This window comes from Pezoporus occidentalis, unplaced genomic scaffold (genome assembly GCF_034315485.1).
Source record: "Pezoporus occidentalis ecotype Australia unplaced genomic scaffold, CSIRO_AGI_Poc_V1 ctg57, whole genome shotgun sequence".
Lineage (NCBI taxonomy): Eukaryota > Metazoa > Chordata > Aves > Psittaciformes > Psittacidae > Pezoporus > Pezoporus occidentalis.
In genome coordinates, this window is record NW_026915910.1 from 5143687 (window position 1) to 5164956 (window position 21270).

General features: G+C 41.0%; 1 protein-coding gene across 9 annotated transcripts in view; it reads right to left on the bottom strand.

Annotated features, from left to right (window-relative positions):
• The window catches only part of PKHD1 (PKHD1 ciliary IPT domain containing fibrocystin/polyductin), a 250411-nt gene that overhangs the window by 203572 nt on the left and 25569 nt on the right, over positions 1–21270 (bottom strand). For all 9 annotated transcript variants that reach the window (XR_009968457.1, XM_062638531.1, XM_062638533.1 and 6 more), the window contains exons 19-31: positions 20473–20615; positions 19314–19444; positions 18149–18321; positions 17714–17852; positions 15530–15684; positions 14013–14197; positions 12912–13034; positions 11215–11320; positions 10459–10737; positions 7231–7361; positions 6512–6647; positions 2542–2737; positions 1116–1183 (exon numbers count right to left, since the gene is read on the bottom strand). Coding sequence is in view for 8 of the 9 variants with exons in the window: in XM_062638531.1 (XP_062494515.1) it covers positions 1116–1183; positions 2542–2737; positions 6512–6647; positions 7231–7361; positions 10459–10737; positions 11215–11320; positions 12912–13034; positions 14013–14197; positions 15530–15684; positions 17714–17852; positions 18149–18321; positions 19314–19444; positions 20473–20615 (1965 nt within the window). In the remaining variant the exon portion in view is untranslated. The remainder of the gene's footprint in view (positions 1–1115; positions 1184–2541; positions 2738–6511; positions 6648–7230; positions 7362–10458; positions 10738–11214; positions 11321–12911; positions 13035–14012; positions 14198–15529; positions 15685–17713; positions 17853–18148; positions 18322–19313; positions 19445–20472; positions 20616–21270) is intronic.

The window sequence follows — 21270 nt, forward strand, 5'->3', positions numbered from 1 at the left end:
GAGCAGAGATAATGGAGGGGGTAGGACTGGTGATTTTTCCAGTGATGAGTTTCTCTGTCAACTTAAGCCATCCATACAACTACAGCTAAAGTTTTAGTTGGTTCTTATTTAAACTTCAATTTACCCTTAAATATGAAAACAAGGATGCAGTAATTTATTTTTTGGTCTTTTTTTACTATAGCTTAATCTTCAAAACTTATAGGCTTTGCTTTCCAAGCTCTATCTCCACTCTCATCTTTCAAGGTTTGGGCAGTTCACAAAGTATTGAAGCAATCATGTAACACAAAGCCCCTGAGTTTTTGTATCTTTAAGTGTATTGCGAGCCTAGGAGAACAATCTGTGGAGGACCTGACGTTGCATCACAAGAATTTCTCTGTCTTCTATAATAGCATTTCTAAGGGCTCATGTAAAAATCACTACATTTTGAGGGGATTGAACTCTCCCCCACCCAATTTAAATTATTTTTTTTATTTAAAAATAAATTAACTATACCAAATATGATTTTTAAGATTTAAAGTTAAACTTTTCTTTTTCATTCAGTAATATCTCACTCTGAAAAGCAATTTACTTCCAGTGTTTAAAAACTCAGAATGAGACTAATAAATACTTCATTTTTTATTAAGGTTAACATTGAAAAATGACTTTTTTTCTTTTGAACTTAACAAAAAGGAATGTCTCCTTTGGGATCACTTGAAATTATTGTTTGTTTCAAACCACACTTGTCCCCTGCTTGCCACCTAACTTTCAGATAGAAAGCCTTGAAAGATAGAGATGTAATGACTGAAAGAGACCGCACAGATGAGTCAGGTGTGGGAACACTTTGTTTTCCCAATAGGAGCATACAAGGATACATGAGCAAACACTTGAAGATATGAAATTGAAATCACAGGGAGCCCTGAGCCAGCCAACCAGATTGAGGGATGCTCACTAGAATCCCACATTTCCAGACTGCTGCTGTCTGCCAGTTGATGTCTGCATAATAAAGGGTCACAGATTTAAAACACCCTCATTTAAGCTGATGTGAAATGGGATGCCCTTTTTATTCCTGCAGGAAAACTGTGCCCTTGATCCCTTTAACCTCCATAAGTGGCTGCAGGTGTACCGACGCTGTTTACCCAGAAAGGAGCCACAACATGGCTCTATGCTGAAGATCTCTGACAGGTACTGGATTAACGGCTCAACCCTGAAAAACACAAGCAACATAGAAAGGGGGTTTGGAGATTTAAGGGGTTTTCTATATAAGTTTCTCCCCTGCTGCAGTACTGTTCTCTCTTATAACTCCTTCTAGGTTGGAAGGCCAGACACCCACCTGGCACATTCTCTTTGTTCAATGCCACAGTGACAAGACCACACCACAAACCAAATCTGTGCACATGATTTGAGCCACATGTACTGCAAGCATCTTCTTATCAAGCGGCAGCCTGTTGGACAAATTTAGTCCATGAGGTGCATCTGAATTGCTCATCAAAGGAGGAAAGAATGCCGGAGTTTTTTGCCAAACAGACCCCACTGTAGCTATGCCCACAGAAAGAAGATGCAAGAGCATGGAAGAAATTCCACCTGCCTTCCTTCCTTACATTCTCCCACCATACCTGAAGCACACTCAGATAAAGGTGAAGCTCCATTTCTCTCCCACCTACATCTATTTTTCCTCATCACCCCCTCCTTTCAAAAAGGACAATCTAGACCTTCCCAAGCCTGCAATCCATCCCACCAGAGATCAGAGTTGTCTCCTAATATGATCCATCTGCCTCCACTCTCTGTCCCTGGAGACAAAGTAATGATGCTGACAACAGATCAGTTATCGGTATCAGATGTAATCCCTGCGTGTCGTTCCACTGACCATAGGTTTTCTCCTTCTGAATTTTATTAATGAAACAAGCAGATTAGGGTGGTTTGTGAGCAGTAAAAGCAGCTCCCTTCTCTGCACTACCATTGCTTCAGGATCATTCCTAGCAACTGCCATGGATGAGCATTGCATGGCTGAGAAGCAAAACTATTGCTTGTGAATGTATTGTTGCATCCCACTTTCAGGTCAGTTTTTCCCCACATTTTAATTCATTTATACATTTATCTAAGCTTGATGTTTCACCTTAAGAAATAGAAATAGCTTCATTTAAAAATTCTCCAAACAAAGCATTTTCTTGGTTTTCAAACTAGCTTTTGTTTTTCTCACAAAGTGTTTCTTTTCTTCCGCTGTTTTCCTACAGCGGAATTTATCTGCATTTGACCTGAATCTGTGAATACCTTTGATTGTCTGAATATGCATTTTTCATCAAATCAGCTGTTTTTTCTAAAATGTTTCTCTCCTGCCTCCTACTGATCCAAGGGGAGTTAATTGACTTGCATTAGCAGTTTGCCAACTTGGGGTACACAGATCAATAAATGCCTTGATAATTATTCATCATTTTATACCACACTGCAAATTTCACTGTTAGGTACAGAACTCGTGAAAACTCTTACCTTCTTTTTCAGATTAACCCTAAAATGCCAAATAGAAAGGAGAATGAAATGCATCTTAAAGTACACATGTTCACATACCCATTTGAAGCAACAGCAACACCATTGATGGTAAGGGAAACATTGTACCATCCTGCAGCCAGGGCTGGAAGCATCACATTGACGCTATGGTCTGTCTGTGCCTGGATCTGCGGCCATGAGTCCCCAATTTGGACCTTGATATCTGAATCTCGGTAGCTGGAAAACTGGGATATTTCAATCTGAAGCTCTTGACCACCTACAAAGAGAAGAACAGATAAAACCAGCTCAGTGTTGCTGGCAGCAGTTATTTTAGCATGTGCAACCATTGCACAAGGAAGAGCATGGAGTCTCATCATGTTAGAACAGGTCCACTCACATCCATCAGCCCAAAACACTGAAGAGCACAGTGATTCTGCATCCTACTCAACCCCTCCATGATAAGGTCACAAGCCACAAGTGAGACTTTAGCACAGTGAACTTGGTTATGATCATCTATAGAAACCCTCAGGATATGGTCCATGCCCCCTTACCATAAATGTCTATCATATAAATATCTGCAGCTGATAAAAGCCAAATCCAGTCTTTCTAAACCTCACATAAACTGAAAATGAGGATTTCTGGGATTTTTCCTAAATCCCTGACAAATTATCCAGACCATTTTTCAGCACTAAGGAGCTATTTAACAGGAACCTTTTACAGCTACATGAAAATTTCCTTGGCTACGTAAAGTCAGATGCCTACATATGTCCTGCTGTGGTTTAACCCCAGCCATCAACTAAGCCCCACACAGCTGCTCACTCACTCCCTCGTGGGGCTGGGGATAGAATTTGAAGGGTAAAAGTGAGAAAACACATGGATTGAGAATAAAGGCAGTTTAACAGGTAAAGCAAAAGCTGTGCACACAAGCAGAGCAAACCAAGGAATTCATTCAGTCTCCATCACAAGCAGGTATTCAGCCACCTTCAGGAAAACAGGGCTCCATCACATGTAATGGTTACTTGGGAAGACAAAATGACATCATTCAGACACCCCTCCCGTTCTCTTTCTTTCCTTTTCCCCAGCTTTATATGCTGAGCATGACATCAGATCGTGTGGGTTATCCCTTGAGTCAGATGGGATCAGCAGCACTGGCTGTGTCCTCTCCTGGTTCCTTGTGCATCCTCAGCCCACTCACTGGTGGGATGGTGTGAGGAGCAGAAAAAGTCTTGGCTCTGTGTAAGGGCTGCTCAGCAATAGAGTGAAAACATCCCTGTGTTATCAGTTTAGATTTGTCTCCAGCACAGACCCAAAACAAAGCTACTATGCAGGAAATTGAATCTATCCCAGACAAAACCATCACAGGTACAAAGCACCATTTTTTCAGGAAACATGGTGCTCTTTCCCATTTAAGCCCTGTGTGAGGCAAATAAAAGTCAGATGACAAAGAATACTTCCCTCTCTTTCTGCGTAATACAGTAATAGAAAATGACAAGAGCAGCAGAGAAGGGAATTTCATAACCTAAATTCCTCCTGAAATAACTTAAAAATTAGGGTCGTATGAATTAGTCCAGATAAAGACATTTTCACTGAGACAGCTCTATCTGTAGTAAATGAAGAGAAGCAGAGCCTTTATGGCATGAATCATCTTATTGTAAGGAAGACATACAAAAGAGCTGTGGTGAATCCCACTACATAACGGTCTATTTCTCTTCACTGCGTATGCAAGACATCTAAACAACAAGCACAGAAACATCTTTAGGACGTGAATCTCATACTCCTGTCTCCCCTGAATGGTGTGGGCTCTATTGCACAGAAGCAGGAATAAACAGGCTGAGAAGGGGTCTTGAAGTCTAACTTCCTGCTGTCATAGACTACTATGTTACATAAATCCCTTTCCTAAATTAATCAAGCTAAAGGTGTTAATATTCCTTTGCCTGAAACACTTGTCTACTCACAGAGTTCTCCAGAACAGCTTTAATTTTTCCTATTCTTCTTCTTCATTGAGCTCGTGGCACTGTTATCCCAACCAAAAGAAAAGGTAGTCATAGAATCACAGAATGGTTTGTGTTAGAAGGGACCTTAAAGCTCATCCAGTTCCAATCCCCTGCCACAGGCAGGGACACCTTCCACTAGAGCAGGTTGCTCTGAGCCCCATCCAACCTGGCCTTGAACACTGCCAGGGATGAGGCAGCCACAGCTTCTCTGGGCAACCTGTGCCAGGGCCTCACCACCCTCACAGGGAAGAACTTCTGCCTAATATGTAATCTCTTTCAGTTTAAAGCCATCCCCCCTTGCACTGTCACTACTTGCTCTTATAAGAAGTCAGGAGCAGCTCATCTGCTTTGCTTTCTCACCTTCTCTTAATCAAAATTAACATTTATAGGTTAATACATCCTTACTAGAGATTTAGATCTGGGTAGCAATTTTGTCTCCCAAGCAGACACCTGGGTCACTTGGCTTTAGCATCACTCCCCACCAGGCACTATTACCATTCAGCTCCACAGCTTCAGCTTTGGAGATGTCTCTACTTTCCATGAAGCAGGAGAGTCTGCACAAAGCTCCCCTCATCTAACAGCTCCCCTGAGCGGGTCTTGAGGCCAGTACTTTTCAATTCTGCATGTGCAGAGTCAAATAAAGTTTGAAAGCCTGCAAAGTTGAATATGTTAATAGCATGAACTCTTTGGACTCTTGGTCAATTGTCAGCTTAATCCTAGATGCCTGGAAGGCATTGGTGTAATTTATTTATTCTTTTTATTATATAGGAGGAAAATTATATTAAAAGACGAAGCCGTGGAGGTTCTGAATAAGAGATTGAACTCAGCCACACCACCACTCACAAGACACTATAACATTAAGGAATTCCTTGCACCTGGGCTGCCCGCGGCTAGAAAAATCTCCCCTTGGTGATATGATATCTGAATAATATTTAGGTGATAAAGGACATTTTCTCTTATTTATGCATTCTGGAGTAATAGAAAATGACAAGGGCATTTGGGGAAAGGAACAGAAATGCCAGGCATTCAGCAAGAAGTGTATTTTGTCACTGGCAGTCACCTAACTCCTTGCATCCCCATGAAGTCCAGCCAAACTGTTGAGCAAGGGGGAGCTTTATTAAAGTGTGCACTGGAGAGGCTGTAAAAAGGGAGGGGGATGAACCAAGCAAACAGTCAGATTATTGCATCCTTGAAGGAATGGGAATGGAGTGACTGGGAAAGCAAAAATATTTTCAGCTTCCTTCCATCTTCCTTCTCTCTCAGAAATGAGGAATCTGGTGTCTAGTTGCCACACAGAAATGTAGTAAGCTTTCTTCCTCAAAGGCTTGTCTGTAAGTGGACACTACTCATCATTAATACCTTCTATGCCCAATGGCAAAACATTGTGAGAAAAAAAATAAAAATAAAAGAGAAATGATTAAAAAAGAGCCAAAGCTAACCTCAATTAGAAACTTTCAAAAAAACAGGAATGCTAAACGCTCCATGAAATCTACTTGTGATTTTGCCCCCACAAAGTCCATGAAATCTAAACTCATATTCTAAAGCAATGGATCACATGGTCCAAGGGCAACTGGAAGAGTTTGTCTTGGAAATGGGAACTAGCAGGGTGTTGCCTCTCTTCTGCTTTCAGCAACCCAAAATGCACAAGATGCATTTCCAGATCAACCCTTTTGGATTCTGAAGGACATTCTCTTGTCATGGCTGAACCTGTTACAGAGAATGAATAGGTGGAATAATTTCAGAGCAGAATTAGAGAAACATGACACAAAAGGAGCACTATACCACACCTGGAATCCTGTGGGCATCATCCATCTTGGTCTACAGCAAGCAACTCATTATCTCATGTATGCTAGAGTAAAACCGATGTAAAACAACAAGAACTGATCAGGACTAGCCCAAAACATGGGGATTTAAGAGAAAAAGAACTAAAACCAGTGTTGGATCACTTAATTTCATAGACCTAAACTCCTCTCTGCCTAAATTCCTCTCCTCCACCACCACCAGCAATAGTAACACTTCTACACATGATGCCCAATACGTGTCTGCAGCATTTTTACCTGCTATGCCACTTGTGTTTCTGCTCAATGATACAACAGCTGGGTTTAAGGAAGGATCATATTGGAACAAGTTGGTTACTGTTCTTGACTGGTACCCAGAAATCAGTGTCACATGAACTGTAGCATCTTCTGTCCCCTAGAAACAGAAATGAAGAAAATGTCAGAGATAAGAATACACAAATAAAAAAAAAAGTTATTCCCTATATTCCTGCATCTCCCATAAGTCAGACACATGGCCCTGATGAAATTTGAATATACCCCAGACTCTATTTAAATGTGTATAGTTACTTTGTCGGTAAAGAGACATCTATGAAGATTTAAAAACCTTAAAACAATCTCAGACTATGCAGATTTTCATTTGCTATATCCATATTAGTAAATTAAACAGTGATAAGTCTCAGGCATAGACAGTTATCCCTATGCTTAAACTATTAGCACTGTCCTGGGTATAAATTTGCCAAGTAGCAAAGAGCACTGCTGGTAACAATCCCTAGGCATGTATTTTTCATTACATGCAGATTATGTTCAAATGAGGTCTGCATGTAAAGTAGAAGATTTGGAGCTGAAGTAGGTTCAAAAATGTGAGCAAGAGCAATTGTACCAGGCATGTTTAATCTACTACTATTGCCATTTCCTCTTCCCCTAGCATAGTTCAGGCCAGGAAAACATAGAAAGGGTGATAGGCTGCTAACTGTTCCCCAGAAAATGTAGTTTCTTACCCGAGAGGGAACTGTACATTCAATCCTTGTTGAATTCCTGTTATCCTCCAGAATAGGGCAGGGCTGAGATCCAAACAACACCAAGTTTACCCCTTCCAGATTGGACCCACTGAGAGCCACTCTCAGTCCTCCTACAAAACCAATTACTCTGTTACATTCAATATATAGAATGATATTTTTATACACAAAGGATTCTTTATTAACAGGTCACTACAAAAGGCAGGTGTCTCTCAGTTGATCTGATGATGATCTGCTTCCACCTTGCTGTGCCTAACTTCCTCTCTTTCACCAGAGATCCTTTTGCCTGTTATTTGCATTGTCCACAGTACAGGAGGACTGGGTTTGTTTCTTGGTGTATTTTTTAATGACATACTCATTTAAGCTGGTAAGACCTGGCCTGCAACCTCACCCTTCAAAAGATCCCCAGCCCAAGAATAAAATAAGGAAGGAAGAAGCACTAAGAATGGAAAATGAGCTTAACGCAGCAGGTGCTTTCACAGTTCAAATAGCTGCCAAGCACCCTGCTGTCAAAAAGGCCTGTGGCATGTGTCTTAGGAAACTCAGGTTAGAAAGGGGACTTGGCAGGGCTTGAGATTTAGCAGAGTTGTGAGGAAAGTCACAGAGGGCTTGATTCTGTGAAGCGCTAAGCAACCTCAGCTCTCCTTTGTGCATGCCAGAGCTAAGCCTCTTCAATCACATGCAAGATCATACTCCACACAAGTCAGACTTGTGCTTGATCTTTCTGCAGCACCCAACTCAATGCAAACAGTCAAGGTGCCCGTCTGCTTTTCCAAGTGACTGGAAAATTCAGAAGCATTTCAAAGAGAAACAGGAAAGAGAACAGGAATGCACATTAATAGCAATTCTAACCTGGACTTTGTTCTTTGATGCGGTTCAAAAGCAAATAAAAAAAAATTATATTTTCTTGACACTTCCAGCTCTTCACTTTAGTTATCAGTACTGCAGAGTTTTAGGGCTACAGCTAGAGAGACGGACTGCTCAGACAGGAACTTTATCAATGCAGTGTTTATATGTATGTGTTATTATGGCTATATTACAAACCAACTGAGTTTTTATGATGTTTTTCATGTGATATAAGAAAAGCTTTTATGGTAAAGGCATTATACATTGATGGCAACCCCTTTTCCTCAATTTTTCATCAAAGTATCTTTTCCTGCTAGCTTTTTAAACCACCAGAGAACTATATCTTAATTTAAAGTTAGGTTAAAATTATATCTTAAAGTTTAATCTTTTTTATTTTCTCTGGTTAGCAGCATAACCAAGCAAACAACAGCAATCACATATGTTAGCAGCAGGCTCCTTCTAACCACTGGAGCATGGTAGTATCTTTAGAAAGGCATCCCATGATGATAGAATTAGGTCACAGGTATCTCCCACCATTTCACCACTAAGACTTGTGATATTTTGATTAAGAGGGAGCTGATGCAGCAAAGGAGAAGATGCTTCCTGGGTTTTCCTCCTGTAACATTAAGTTTGCAGAGTCAGAAATAGCAAGAAGTCAAAACTGAAGCCACTTGTCTAATGTAGTTGTCAGATGAGGAGCCTCAGATTTAAAGTACAAAATCCATGTGTGTTGTGTAAACACTGATGCTCTTAAGTTTTGATATCTACACTTATATCCATATGCGGTGAAATACTGCATATGTGCACTTTACGATAAGATTGAAGAGAGGTATTTTAAATGGAAGAAATTAAAAACACAGATGGAAGCTGTAATTCTTTCCAATTATAAATGTTCAAGGCATATGTAATGTAAGATAACATTATACTTGCTTTCTTTTTAATGAGTGACAGATCACTGTAATTGGGAGAACTGGATTGCCAGCGAAGGAAATGAGAAGCAAGACCCAAACACTAAAACGTGCCATAGCTAGCTTTTTTTAGGGTATTTGGGGAATGGTTGGGTTTGGTGTGTTTGGGTTTCCTATGAATCAAAAGTGAATTTTAACTTTAAATGTAACATATGACCCTCCCACTGGGGGGGACAGGACGGAAAGGGTTAGAAGGGTTAGAATATCTTTCCTATTTCCTCCCATGCACTCCAACAAACCATAAAATAAAAAGTGTCCATAGCTTCTTGCTTATCAGTTTAGGAACCCTACCTTGTCTCAATTCTACCCTATAGTTCATCCAGAGAGATGTTTACACCCCATCATTCCCTTCCTTTACCTGCTCCAAGGAGGCCAAGCATGCCACAATCAGCTCTTCAAGCCACATGGCTGAGTTGGCTTTATGCTGCACATAGGCCAGTACTCTCTCTTTTGGTGATGTTTGTTATCATGAACTCTAATCACCTCAATAATGAAACTAGGAGGTTTCCAGACAAAAGTTGGGCAACTTCTACTGTCAGTGTAGTGCTGGGTCATGTTGTTTCTAGGTGCATTCCTAGCTTCTTGAAAATAAGCCATATGTTAAGTTGGTCCTTACTTCACAACCCAGATGTGTCAAGATTGTTCTCCACATTTCTCATTGGGGTAGGGAGACTTCTTTCTCCCAAATAAGAGAGGGTAGCTTTTTACAGCATTTGGTTTGGCTTAGCTGTTCTCTAGGCATCTTGCTGGAACTTCCAGATGAAGTCCCCTCATTTATGTCACATAGAGGGCATATGACAGAATCGTAATAGTCCTTTGGCTCCAGAATCCCTGTGGAAAGTCTCACAAGTTCTTGGCTTCACCTTTGTGTTCAACGAGAGTAGGGGTAATGGGAATGGAAGGAGATTCAGTTTAGTTTGCATCTTCTAGGCTTCTCAGTTTTGTAGCTAAACATAGATGAGTTTTCTGGTTTACCACTCAGAATATTAATTCATTTCAATAGGACTGGGATGAACCAAAGTGTAGCCATTTCATAATTAAGCTATATTAATTTAAATACTACAAAGCTGTGTGTTACATGGATATGGGAAGATAAGCTCTGAAACACTAATACACATCTGATCTGCTGGAATTAATATACCTGCACTTGAATTTACTCTTCCCAAACAAAACTAGTCAAAAAAATGTTGGCCTCCAGAGAGAACCAAGGAAAGTCTATCACTCTAAGAAACTTGCCCCAGTGCTCTGGGGTACACATAGTGTGTCCAGCCACATTATGTCTTTTTTATCAGGTGCAGACCTTGGTAGTTGAAGTACAGAAGAACCAAAACATGCCATAAAAACCAAGAAGCAGAGAGCAGATGTCCCCTTTGAAGAGTCCGGCATTCAAACCTACCAATCTCGGAAGTTGTAGGAGGTTCGATGGCTTCCAGCTTTGGCTCAACTCTTAGGAAGATCCTTTCTCCTGTGCTGCCATTGAGTGCAAAGCCATAAGGTCTCACCAATAACATCATCTGGTAGACTCCGACTGGCAACCTCTCCATCTGGCAAACCACTTCGGTTTGATTCAGCGTTATGACATGGCAGGTGGTCTTGTTCACCTCCACCTGCAGAGCTGACTTCTCCTCAGTGAGGCCAACTCCCCTGATAACTACTGTGGCCTGGGACCCATCATCTAAAGAAATACAATCAATGAGATCACTTGTAAATTTTGGTGCAACAATGCCCAGGGTTTACTTTCAACAAAGAGTTAAATTTTTTACCGTCTTCATGAGGACATCCTAAAATCTACACCAGCAATGACCTCTTAATGCCCCCCATAATACCTTTTCCTGCCTGGCCCTGTCCAGCTATTATGTTTTTCCTTAAATTTTTATTAAAATTAACTTGAACCAAGAGCCATCTTTCACTTCAAGCACCAACCCCACCACTGTTTCTCTCCCCTTTATGCCTCTACCATCTTCATGTTGCTGTAAAAATATGCCTATGCTACATACACGAGCTGACCATAAGTGCCCCATTAGAAAGTGCAGTTTCCATAAAATTAAAAATTTCCAAAAGAATCCACAGGCACACATCAGCAGCAGCATGTAGCAGATATTTTTCACAGGGCAGTGTTTTGCCATGCTGTTCAGACAGAAAGCCCCATTACCTGATGAATACTCCACATCACTGACTAACGGTGTCATTTCCTGGCTGAACTGGAAAGAGCATGAACCAGAACAGTTTGCAAGGACATCATTCACCACCACCACCACCTGGAGACAGAAAAGAAGGTTACCCTGAAGCTGGGAAGGGGGCGGAGGTGTTTTCTAGAGCCGCATCTACCTGATAGAGCTTCAGAGTGATACTGGTAGGCACAGCTGCTGAGAGTGCCCAGACTGTGCCAGAGTAGAGCACAGTCAGACAGCTGTTTATTCTGCTGCAGTCTCATTACAAATTAAAGTGCAAGGCTTGCTAAGGCTCATCTTTGGCAATGCAGATCACAGCTTTGGAAGCTGTATCACCAGTCTTTCTCAGTGTCTGAAGGATCTTATCTCTCATCTTGCTGGGACCCGCAGCTCTTCCCAACTCCTGTTATTGTAGCTATCCATTGAAGACCCTGCTTGCCATGCCTCAGTTCTTCCCACCCCACTTTGGGAACAAGTTTATTATGTTTAAAGCCTGTAAAATTAATTAGAATGAATCCCAGAATGTGTCTTTTCAGCATGCAGCTCTCAATTTTGTTTTTTTTTTTTTATCCTTGTTTTTCATGCTGAAACAAAAGACTGTGACCTTGATTATCTAGCAAGAGACTAAGAGATACCTCCTCTGAGATCTTAATATCTCAGAAGAGTCAGCTGCTAAAGCACAGGGCACAGGAGAGCCCCTCTTCATCTCTCTCCCAGGTATTAAGGATGTGCAGGAAAGCACACCATCTGCAAAAAGCAAAAGCAGACTGTCTCCAAGATACGTGAGGAGCACAGAGTTATGAAGTACTCCACTTGAGTAAAGACACAATAATTAGAGGGACATTTTTATACTTGTTGCTAGCAGCAAGCCAGAATAAAGCTTAAAAATATGAAGAGGAAATGTGATTGCTGCTGCCATTCTTGTTTCATTTGGTCTATTTGAGGATATGTCTGCATCATGGATGGCAAAGGTATCAGGGATGGTTGAGCCACCGGAAGAAGGGTAGACCTCATGACAGGAAAAGGCTCACCAAAACAGTAGGGTGACCTAGACCCAAATGCTGCACAGATGGGCTTTAAGCATATCCAGCATCACCCTGTTATCTCTACAGTGCCCAGTGGTCTTTGCTGGAAGCAAAGCCAGCAATGTGCACTGCTCTGCAACATCTGAGAACAGAGTTTGTCACACATTTGTCCATCCAGCAGACTCATTTATCAAGGAAGCTCTCCTTACTCCCTTTCAACAGTTGAAGAATTGAGATCCATAAAGGCTAAGGGACTTACAGACTAGTACCACAGCCACCATCTTCCTTATTCTGCCCATCAATATAGCAGCAGATAGGCTGCAAATGAGCAGTGTCATTCCAAAGTCTGGTGGCCAGCACAAGAGTACCTACCAAGGGTGGGAGTCCAGAAATATCAGCCCTTGGCCACTTCCTCAAAATGAATCAATTGCCTTCCATCACCAAGATGATCATTCTTCTCACCTGCAATAGCTCTTGGAGGAAACTCCTGCTCCACAAACCAGATAGCAGAACCTGACCAATTCTGTGCAAAGCACATAACAGATTTCTGAAAGGATTTAGTGACAGAAGTAGGTAACCTTAACACCTGTGAGACTCCTTGATCTACACTACCCAGGTGAATCAATAGGAAGTGTGACAGCACATTAACTCACCTGTGTTTTGTTATTGAAGGTAGCAAGCATATCCCCAAATATCGGACCAATAAACACACCCCCATCATAAACCACACGACTAGAAACAGTTGGTTCCAGACCAGTGAGGTTTTCAGCAGAGACCTGGCAAAGAACAAATAATTTAAGTTTCTTGTTCCTTTCTGTCCTGTGATTTTAAATTAAAACCATTCACCCAAAATTCACACCGAGTCCTTATAAGGCAGGTCTAAATCTTCATTACCCAAGAGTTCACAGCACCTCCCTGTTCCCAACCTCACCTTGCAGACAAAAAGATGGCAAGCTAAGGTGAAGAGATTCAGGAGCCAGATTTGAAAATAAACTTCTAATAGTCAATGATAATATTTGTCATTAGGCATAGAAAGAGCTTTGAACATCTGCTCTTAAAGATATTAGTCTGGGTGAAACAAGGGTCTGTGCTACAGCTGAAGATGCAGCTCAAGACTTTTTCACCCTCCAGGATAATGTCTTGAGCATGGGAACTCGTTGTTTCGTTGAAAATAATTTTACAATTTCAGAAGCTTAATACAGAAAGAAATAGTTTAGTTTTAAGGGAGGAAGCAGCTTAGCCTGAGTCTTTACTCAAAAAAGAACCTTCTACTTGAAGCAAAACTTAAACATGAGAAATATTAGGAGAGTGTGAACTGAATTTTCTTCTGAGATTTATGAGAAACAGATATGAACACATAAAGAAAGTTCTCAGAAAAAGACCTTCTTGGCCCATAAATGATGCCACAAACCTGAACTGAACTTTGGTTACTGTACTGAAGTATAAATGTGATTATAATAGATTTCATTTCAGTATAGCAGTCTCTTTATAGTGTAGAACTGCAACAAAGCACATTCTAGCCTCCTCATTTTGAAGCACAGACTCTGAAGATGTAATTTCTCCTTGTGCATCTGCAACTGCTTTTTTAATCACCTAATCTGAAATTAGCTAAACTGATGTTACTAATAGGCAGACAGATTGCTTAAGGTCCCATAAGTGTCTTCATAAAAACTAACACTGAAGGAAGGAATCAGCCATGGCCAAAGACATTGAATGGGGTTCAAAGTTGGTGTTAGTGAAAGACATTACTGTACACTGATAACATTGGGCAAATCCCCAGCTTTTGTTTTCCAAGTCAGTGTCCAGATGCTTTCATAGCAAGAATCCGAGTCTTTGGTCACAATGACGTCACTGGTGTTGAAGTATGGGGCTGTAGAATTATCTGTGTTGTCCTGCAAAAGCTTAAGGAGATGGCTGGAGGAGGTGTGCACTGAAACATCTGCAAAAGACATTAGAAAGCAGTAGATATCATCATCCCTAGGAGAGCACGTCTACCTGGTCCTAGAAAACATGTTTCATTATTAGCGCAAGCCTGTTGTAGTCCAAACTTCTGCAACTGCCAAAAAGCAGCAGAGAGAAATTTACCAGACCTCAAATGCCAAACGATCATGGAATCAGAGAACAGCCACAGAACAGTTCAGGCTGGAATGGATCTTTTAAGGTTATCTAGTCCTAAACCCTGAAATGAACAGGGATACCTTTCAGTAGATCAGGCTGTTCAGACCAACCCACTCCCATGTTTCAACACTATCATAAAAAAATTCTTCATTGTATCTAGTATGAGGATCTTCACTACTTGATAGCTAAGAAAACCTAGAAACTTCTCTCCAGTTGGGACCATCAGAAATCTTAAGTAATACCTTTACGCAATATGCACACATGAAATTTCAGTGTGCAAGTAATTTTCCTTCAAAATGGAAAGTTTGGAGGCTTCTTAGATGAGATGGGTAGGGAGTCAGTCTATCCAGAAGATTTTGTTTTCTTGGGTCCAATCCCAAATAAATGCAAATAATGTTTTATTTCTTTTAACATAAAGAGCCATAGTCATTCAAATCTGCAGATACAATAAATCTGTCTAAACCAATTCTTAAGAAAGAGGGGAAAGCACAAGGAAAAGAGATATTTCACAAATATTCTAAAGCTGCCCGTCCTATTTTTGTTTGGCTTTATAACTGAATCAGCAGTTCCTCAGTCAAGAACTTTATTGTTGGCTTTGCTCAGATTAATCTGCTCACTTTCATTCTAAGTTTTTTTTTTGATTATTTAAACCAAACACAAGAAATCCGAGCACATCTAAAGGGCGACTATATTCAAGTCAAGCAATTCTATGCACAAAAGCCTTTATGGTATCTGCAAACCAGTTAACAATCCTGGTAATCCTAGAAGAGAATTAATTTCCTGGAAACATGCAGAAGTCTTATCATCCAAGATGACCAGAAGTACACATGCTGGAAAAATATTAGCTTAATGAACCTTGGGATGCAAAATCCCAGTTCAGGATCTGATCAAAGTTCTTTAACATTAAGGCAAATATTTCATAGTGGCTGCATGAATTTTGGAACAACCCTATACTGAACATCTAGAAATACTGCCTTGTCTATAATCTTTAACTCCTGAATTAAAGGACATAACATGCAAATATCTAGCAACTATCACAATGTGTTTAACCTGCCAGCCTGTACCCCAAGCATTTCTGAGGTTCAGTACCATCTCTTCTTCACTTGGTTTCCTGCAAAGGAAATCTAAGACCTGTACTTGCTTCTTCTCTTACCTGATATCACTGTATCAGCCAAGTGGATGCGGAAGGTCCCTCCAAGAGGTAGGGATGACTTTCGCAGTCTCTGAATGGTGAGGCTGACTCTCACATCCTCCGTGGAGACATAGAGGTAGCCATACTCTTTAGAGCCCTCCCCAAGCAAAGCACCTCTGTGTGACAGAGAAAGTTCACATGAAGGCATTAGCGGTCAAGACCCCCATTCCTGACACCCCCCGTGTCATCTGCAGGAGAGGGACACCTGTGGAAACAACACTTTTGAAGGACCTAAGGAAAACATATTCAGAGCTCATGGAATCGAATACTCCCGAGTTATACCTACATAATGTAGGCAATGAACAGAACAGAAAATTATGGAAAAAACATCTATTTAGATTATGATAGAAGAAATAGTTCATACAGCACTAACCACAAGCAAGCCCTCCCCCAGTACTGGTATTTTAAAAGAACCAGCCCAATGCAGCTACAACAGCAAAGCAAAAAGCTTTCCTACTTCATCCTGTTGTCTCCTATAGTTTATCAAAATCTTATCTCTCCTGAATTACAGAGATATTTCGTATTAGAATTCACCCAAAGCCCAATTTCTAAACTTAAAATGAGCTCTTTCTTGCCACTAAAATTCTCCTTCTTCAAAAGAAAAACTCTCTACAGTACAATGATGCCACCATGCGGTTAAATGTCTGGCCATCAGCTAAATGTCAGCTCAGCCGCAGCTTCTGCAGGGTAAATTTCTAGAATACAGAGCCAAAAGGATCGCTGAGCTCTCTCGAATGATGTAATATCCGGTACAACAGATTTTAACCGATATTCCTGTCCTGACCACAGCAAGTTGTATTAGAATAAAGCACAATGTGCTAAGAGAAAGAGCCAAGTTTGTCTTAAACATATCCAAAGACAGTGATCAGTCCACAGGTTTTTAAAACATGCACTAATTTCTTCTTTTCAGTGTTCCTGGCTTCAGCATTGCACACTGGTTTCTCTTAAATCTTCCTCTATGAGATGGAGAAGCCCGCCAGTGCAAGCATTTCTTGATTTCTTCAGATCTTAGTTATCTCTTAAAGGAGAATCTAGTTGTCTTTGGAGCACACAAAATTAATGACATGTTTCTTTGCATTTTCTTGAAAAAGGAGAGACCACAAGGTGAGAAACTAAATTAAGTTACAGCAGGCTGAGGTTAGCCTTCTTAAAGGAGGTTTCCTATGGATGCCTGGGCAAGTCACTGAGTGAAATAACTGAGCCAGACTAACAGCTGGCTGCTGGAAAGAAGAGGCTGCATTATACCAGTGGCTTCCTTGCCTGGCTTTATTCCCACCAGGACCTTGTTGATTTGACTGGATACAACCCAGCTTTTACAGGATTTATTTTCTGCCAGTATAGCCCTTTAATATTGCACACTCTGATCCAGTTAGCCTGTGGCTCTGCCGACTCTTTCACTGTCAGGGCTTCCAGAATAGGAAACAACTCAGCAAACAAGGACACATAAAGTGGACTTCTGTTGCCTAAAGTGGTAACTGATGTCATTAAAGATGTTTGGAAGTATCTCTGGCTGCTATTTATCCACTGTTCCAGAAGGGCTTAGATCTCCTTCTAGTCCTACATCATAGAATCATAGAACAGTTAGGGTTGGAAAGGACTTTAAGATCATCTAGTTCCAACCCCCTGCCATGGGCAGGGACACCTCACACTAAACCATGCCACCCAAGGCTCTGTCCAGCCTGGCCTTGAACACTGCCAGGGATGCCCACGCGTATCCTACACCCCAGCTTAGATGAAACATCTTAAGTGTCTCTGGTTCAGCAACTGAATCCCACTCATATAAGGGAACTTCAATACCAGAATCAGGTACCTTCACTAAGGGGGCTCTAATATATGCTCAAAATTCTATACGGTGCGCAAAGCTCAAGACACTTGTGCTGAAAGTGAAAGTCAGTACCGTAATTTAGAACTGTAGCCCATCTACTGAGTACAGACATCTGTGCAGGATTCACAGTAAACAGTCTGAACACAGCCTATTGGCAATGCCTAGAGGAAAAGACTCCAATGAAAGCACACAGATTGCCAAACTGCAGTCTTATCCTCTACTGCCTCTCATGTCCTGTTTTAGATGACAACCAGCTCCAGACAGAGAGGAACCACATGAGCTATTACAGTGTATTGAGATGATCTACTCACTATTCCTACCTTAAAGAGAGAAGGGGCAGACTTGAACCACAGCCAGAAACCATCCAGGACACATTGTAAGTGGGAAAAGACCCCACCACAGATACTGCTTCAACTATCCTCCTATCTGGCTGAGGTGGTTTGGGATCTCGCTGAGAAACTGAAAGAAAAAGGGCACATGCATTTATTAACACAAGGAGAACAGCTGGACTATGCCTAGGTTATTTTCATTTCATAGCTGGAAACATATCTGCTTCTGGGGTTTTTTGTCTGGACAAGACCATCCAAGAATTACATCTGTAGAAACACATTTTAAATAAATCAAGAATATCAATCTTTGTGCCTGTTGTGAAAGACCCTTCCCCTCTGAAAAAGTTTCAACCAGACCTACTATTAAAGATTTTAATAGAGTATCCTGGACAGCCAGTAACAGGAAAGAAAACCAGATTCCTTTACCAGTCACAGTTCTGTCTGCGATGATGACTTCATCAAGGTAAAATGACCCAGATGTTTCCTTTTGCAGCAAGTCAATCTGATGCACAAACACCGGCGAATTGGCAGGGAGGTCCTGGAGAAGCATGGAGAGATTCACACACCCATTCCAGAGGTCAGTGCAAGTAAATGTCCAGCTGGAAGACAGTAAGATTGTGCAAAGTCACTTTTGCTGTGAGGTATTGGCAACAACTAACTTTCAGGGTGCTTTGTGAAGTTCCAGATAACATCAGGTACTACTGTTATTATTACTGTTATTTACTCATACATCATAAATTTGCTTGATGGCTTGTAATCAGTCTCTACATATCTCTGTTAAGTTCCCCATAGTAAGAAACAAAGATTTAGATCTCTGTTTAGGTGTCCTCTTTGAATCACAAGAGTGAGATGTAGGAATAACAGCTACTGTTTTATTTTTGGCAAAACACTATGATAGCATCAGTGACCTCCACAGAGGTTAATCCAGAGTTCAAGCCTCTTGGGAACACCAGGCTCCCAGCTCTCTCCACCATGTAGTAATTTAATCCCTACTCCTTCTTTCCCTTCCAGGCATGCACACATGCCCCTCTCACAATCTTACAGATACCCAAGCTGCCAGCTTCAATTCCTGAAGTTCTTCAGACACTCCTGATTTTTTAAGTCTGCCTGCCCCAAGCTTTATATCTAACACCAAATGTTTTCTACTCATGTAAGTCTAAGTGACTAAAGAAAAATCAAAGACTACACCAATTTTCAAATCTTTATGTACCAATGGTCTCATGAGATTCCTGGTGGGGGGAGGAAATCAATTCATCTCTGTCTCACTGCAGAAAATCCACTGATTGTTGCCAAAGAAACTGGGAAATTAATGCCCTCATAAACCTTCTGATGTGCTTATCAGAGACAGAACAAACTCCATCTGTGTAACGCTAAGGTGAAACAATGCATATAACAAGAAACATGCAAATTTGCACAGTAAACCGTCAAAAGGAATAGAAGCATATTCCAGGAATGCTTCTGTAGGGACATAGCATGACATCTTACCCCAGCTGACAATTTGTTCCTATACAAATAAGAACTTTTCTCAGTTTTCATAGTACACCTTCATACTATGGGAGAAGTTTAATCTTCGGAAACTGTGTCTGGGTACCTCTTAGGGGCAGTTTTATTGAAATCCCATAGGCAGGTGAGTTTCCTCTTCACTGAACATAAAGAGACATTGGTGTAGGACACCAAGATATGAAGGATATTGCTCACGTGGCCTTTATGTGCAAAACACACCTGCAAAAATGGGGTAAAAGATCACAAATCAAACCACAGGTAATTTATATGTAATGCATGGAGGAGATAATATATTCTGTTTCAATCCCAGTTTAACATTAAGCAGGGAAATATGTTGTTCAAGGTCAGCAGTAAAGTCCACCTCTTCAGGCCAAATTGCCTTGAGTAGCACCCTATAGAAGGCAGCGCATGGCATCTAGGTGATCTGTGTGCCACCACATCGAGTGAAACTGATCCCTTTTGCTTCAGTGGGGCTTGGGGGCAAAATGTAACTGCAAAGTGCCAGTAGAGATTTCAGATATCTGGAAGGGAGGAAAGGAGGCTGGAGGAGTTGGTTTGATTTGCAGGGTACAAGGTGTGGGATGTATGTTAGATGGGGAAGTAGGACTGGAAGAGGTCTGTGAAGGGGAATTGAAAGGAGTCTGGAAAGACTGCAGAAGGCTTTGGGGATGATTTTTTCCCTCCTGTCTCCTTTCTTTCAAACCCCAACTATTTTCCTTCCCCCAGGTGACAAAGAAAGGGTGACAATTGATATCAAGACCTTATTCTTATTAAAAGTAGATGTAGACAAAGACCTTATTCTTATTAAAAGTAGATATAGAGATGGAGCAGAAAAGTGAGCAAGTGGACCTGCAGATAGCAAGTTTCGGGGTTTGTTTTTTTTTTCCTTTTGTCAAAAACTGATCATAGAATGTTAAGGGTTGGAAAGGATATTAAAGATCATCTAGACCATCTTTACATCTTCCACCTTTTCCCAACACCATCCCACCTTTTCCTTTCCTTCAGCAAGGGTTGCATCCCCAGGAGCAGATAGCAGCTGGATGTGTTAAACAATATCTACATCTTATGGATATCAAATTATCCACCTAGTCAATAAAACACACACTGCTGTCCACAGGCACACTCCAAAGACATGATCCTTTGTAGATTTGGAGGAAGTCTAAGCAGACCTGATGATTTTATGCTGCTGATTGGGCTCCAAGTAGTCAACCTCCAGTGCAACCTACTCATCAAGAGCAGCCACTTACATGCGTGTATTCAGTAAGATCATATCTTGGTAGAGTTAATGGGAAAGTTTTCATCAGCTGGCTTTGTCTGTGAACACTGAACCTTCCACAGAAAGGCTCCATTACACTGTCAATGTGTCCAGTGGTAATGATATCCTTCATGTCTGACAGAGGTAAAAAAACAAGAGGAGATGAGAGACTCAAAAATGATTCAGAAGAAACCACTGCAGTCAAGAGATTCATGAAAATGCAGAAACTGAGCACCCAGAATTTGTCAGTCCTACTCTTAAGTGTTGCCCTGCCCAGATACACGGTGAACATCAGCAGGGCAATTGTTTCCCAGCTTAAAGGTGCTGAAAGACAGGAAAGCATTAGATTACTGTTCTGACCATAAACCTCATGGCAAATAATACTGTCTTCAGCCATATAGAATATGCTTGACCAAATCCATACATCCTTTCCAAAAAATACTCAGGCAGAGATGGAAATTCACATAAAGCATGTAAAGCAACAGGGAATCCACCTTCCCCTTTGGGATGTTTGTTGCATTGCTCTATCAAAAGTGCTGCTGAAAAATTGCTAGGATTTCTTTTCTTCCTAACACATAAAAGCCTTTCTTCTGTCATTACATACTGACAGTTCACGTTTTCTTCCAATAAGAAAAATCAAGTCTGCAAAATGAACTTTATAGCAGAGTTTAAAGGAAAGAAGAAATTATGAATGCAGTAGTTAAACTGTGTTCTAGGAGAGATTATGTAAATACAGGGAAGGGAGAGCCATTGAAAGTAATTAAATTAAAAACATATTACACTCAGGGAA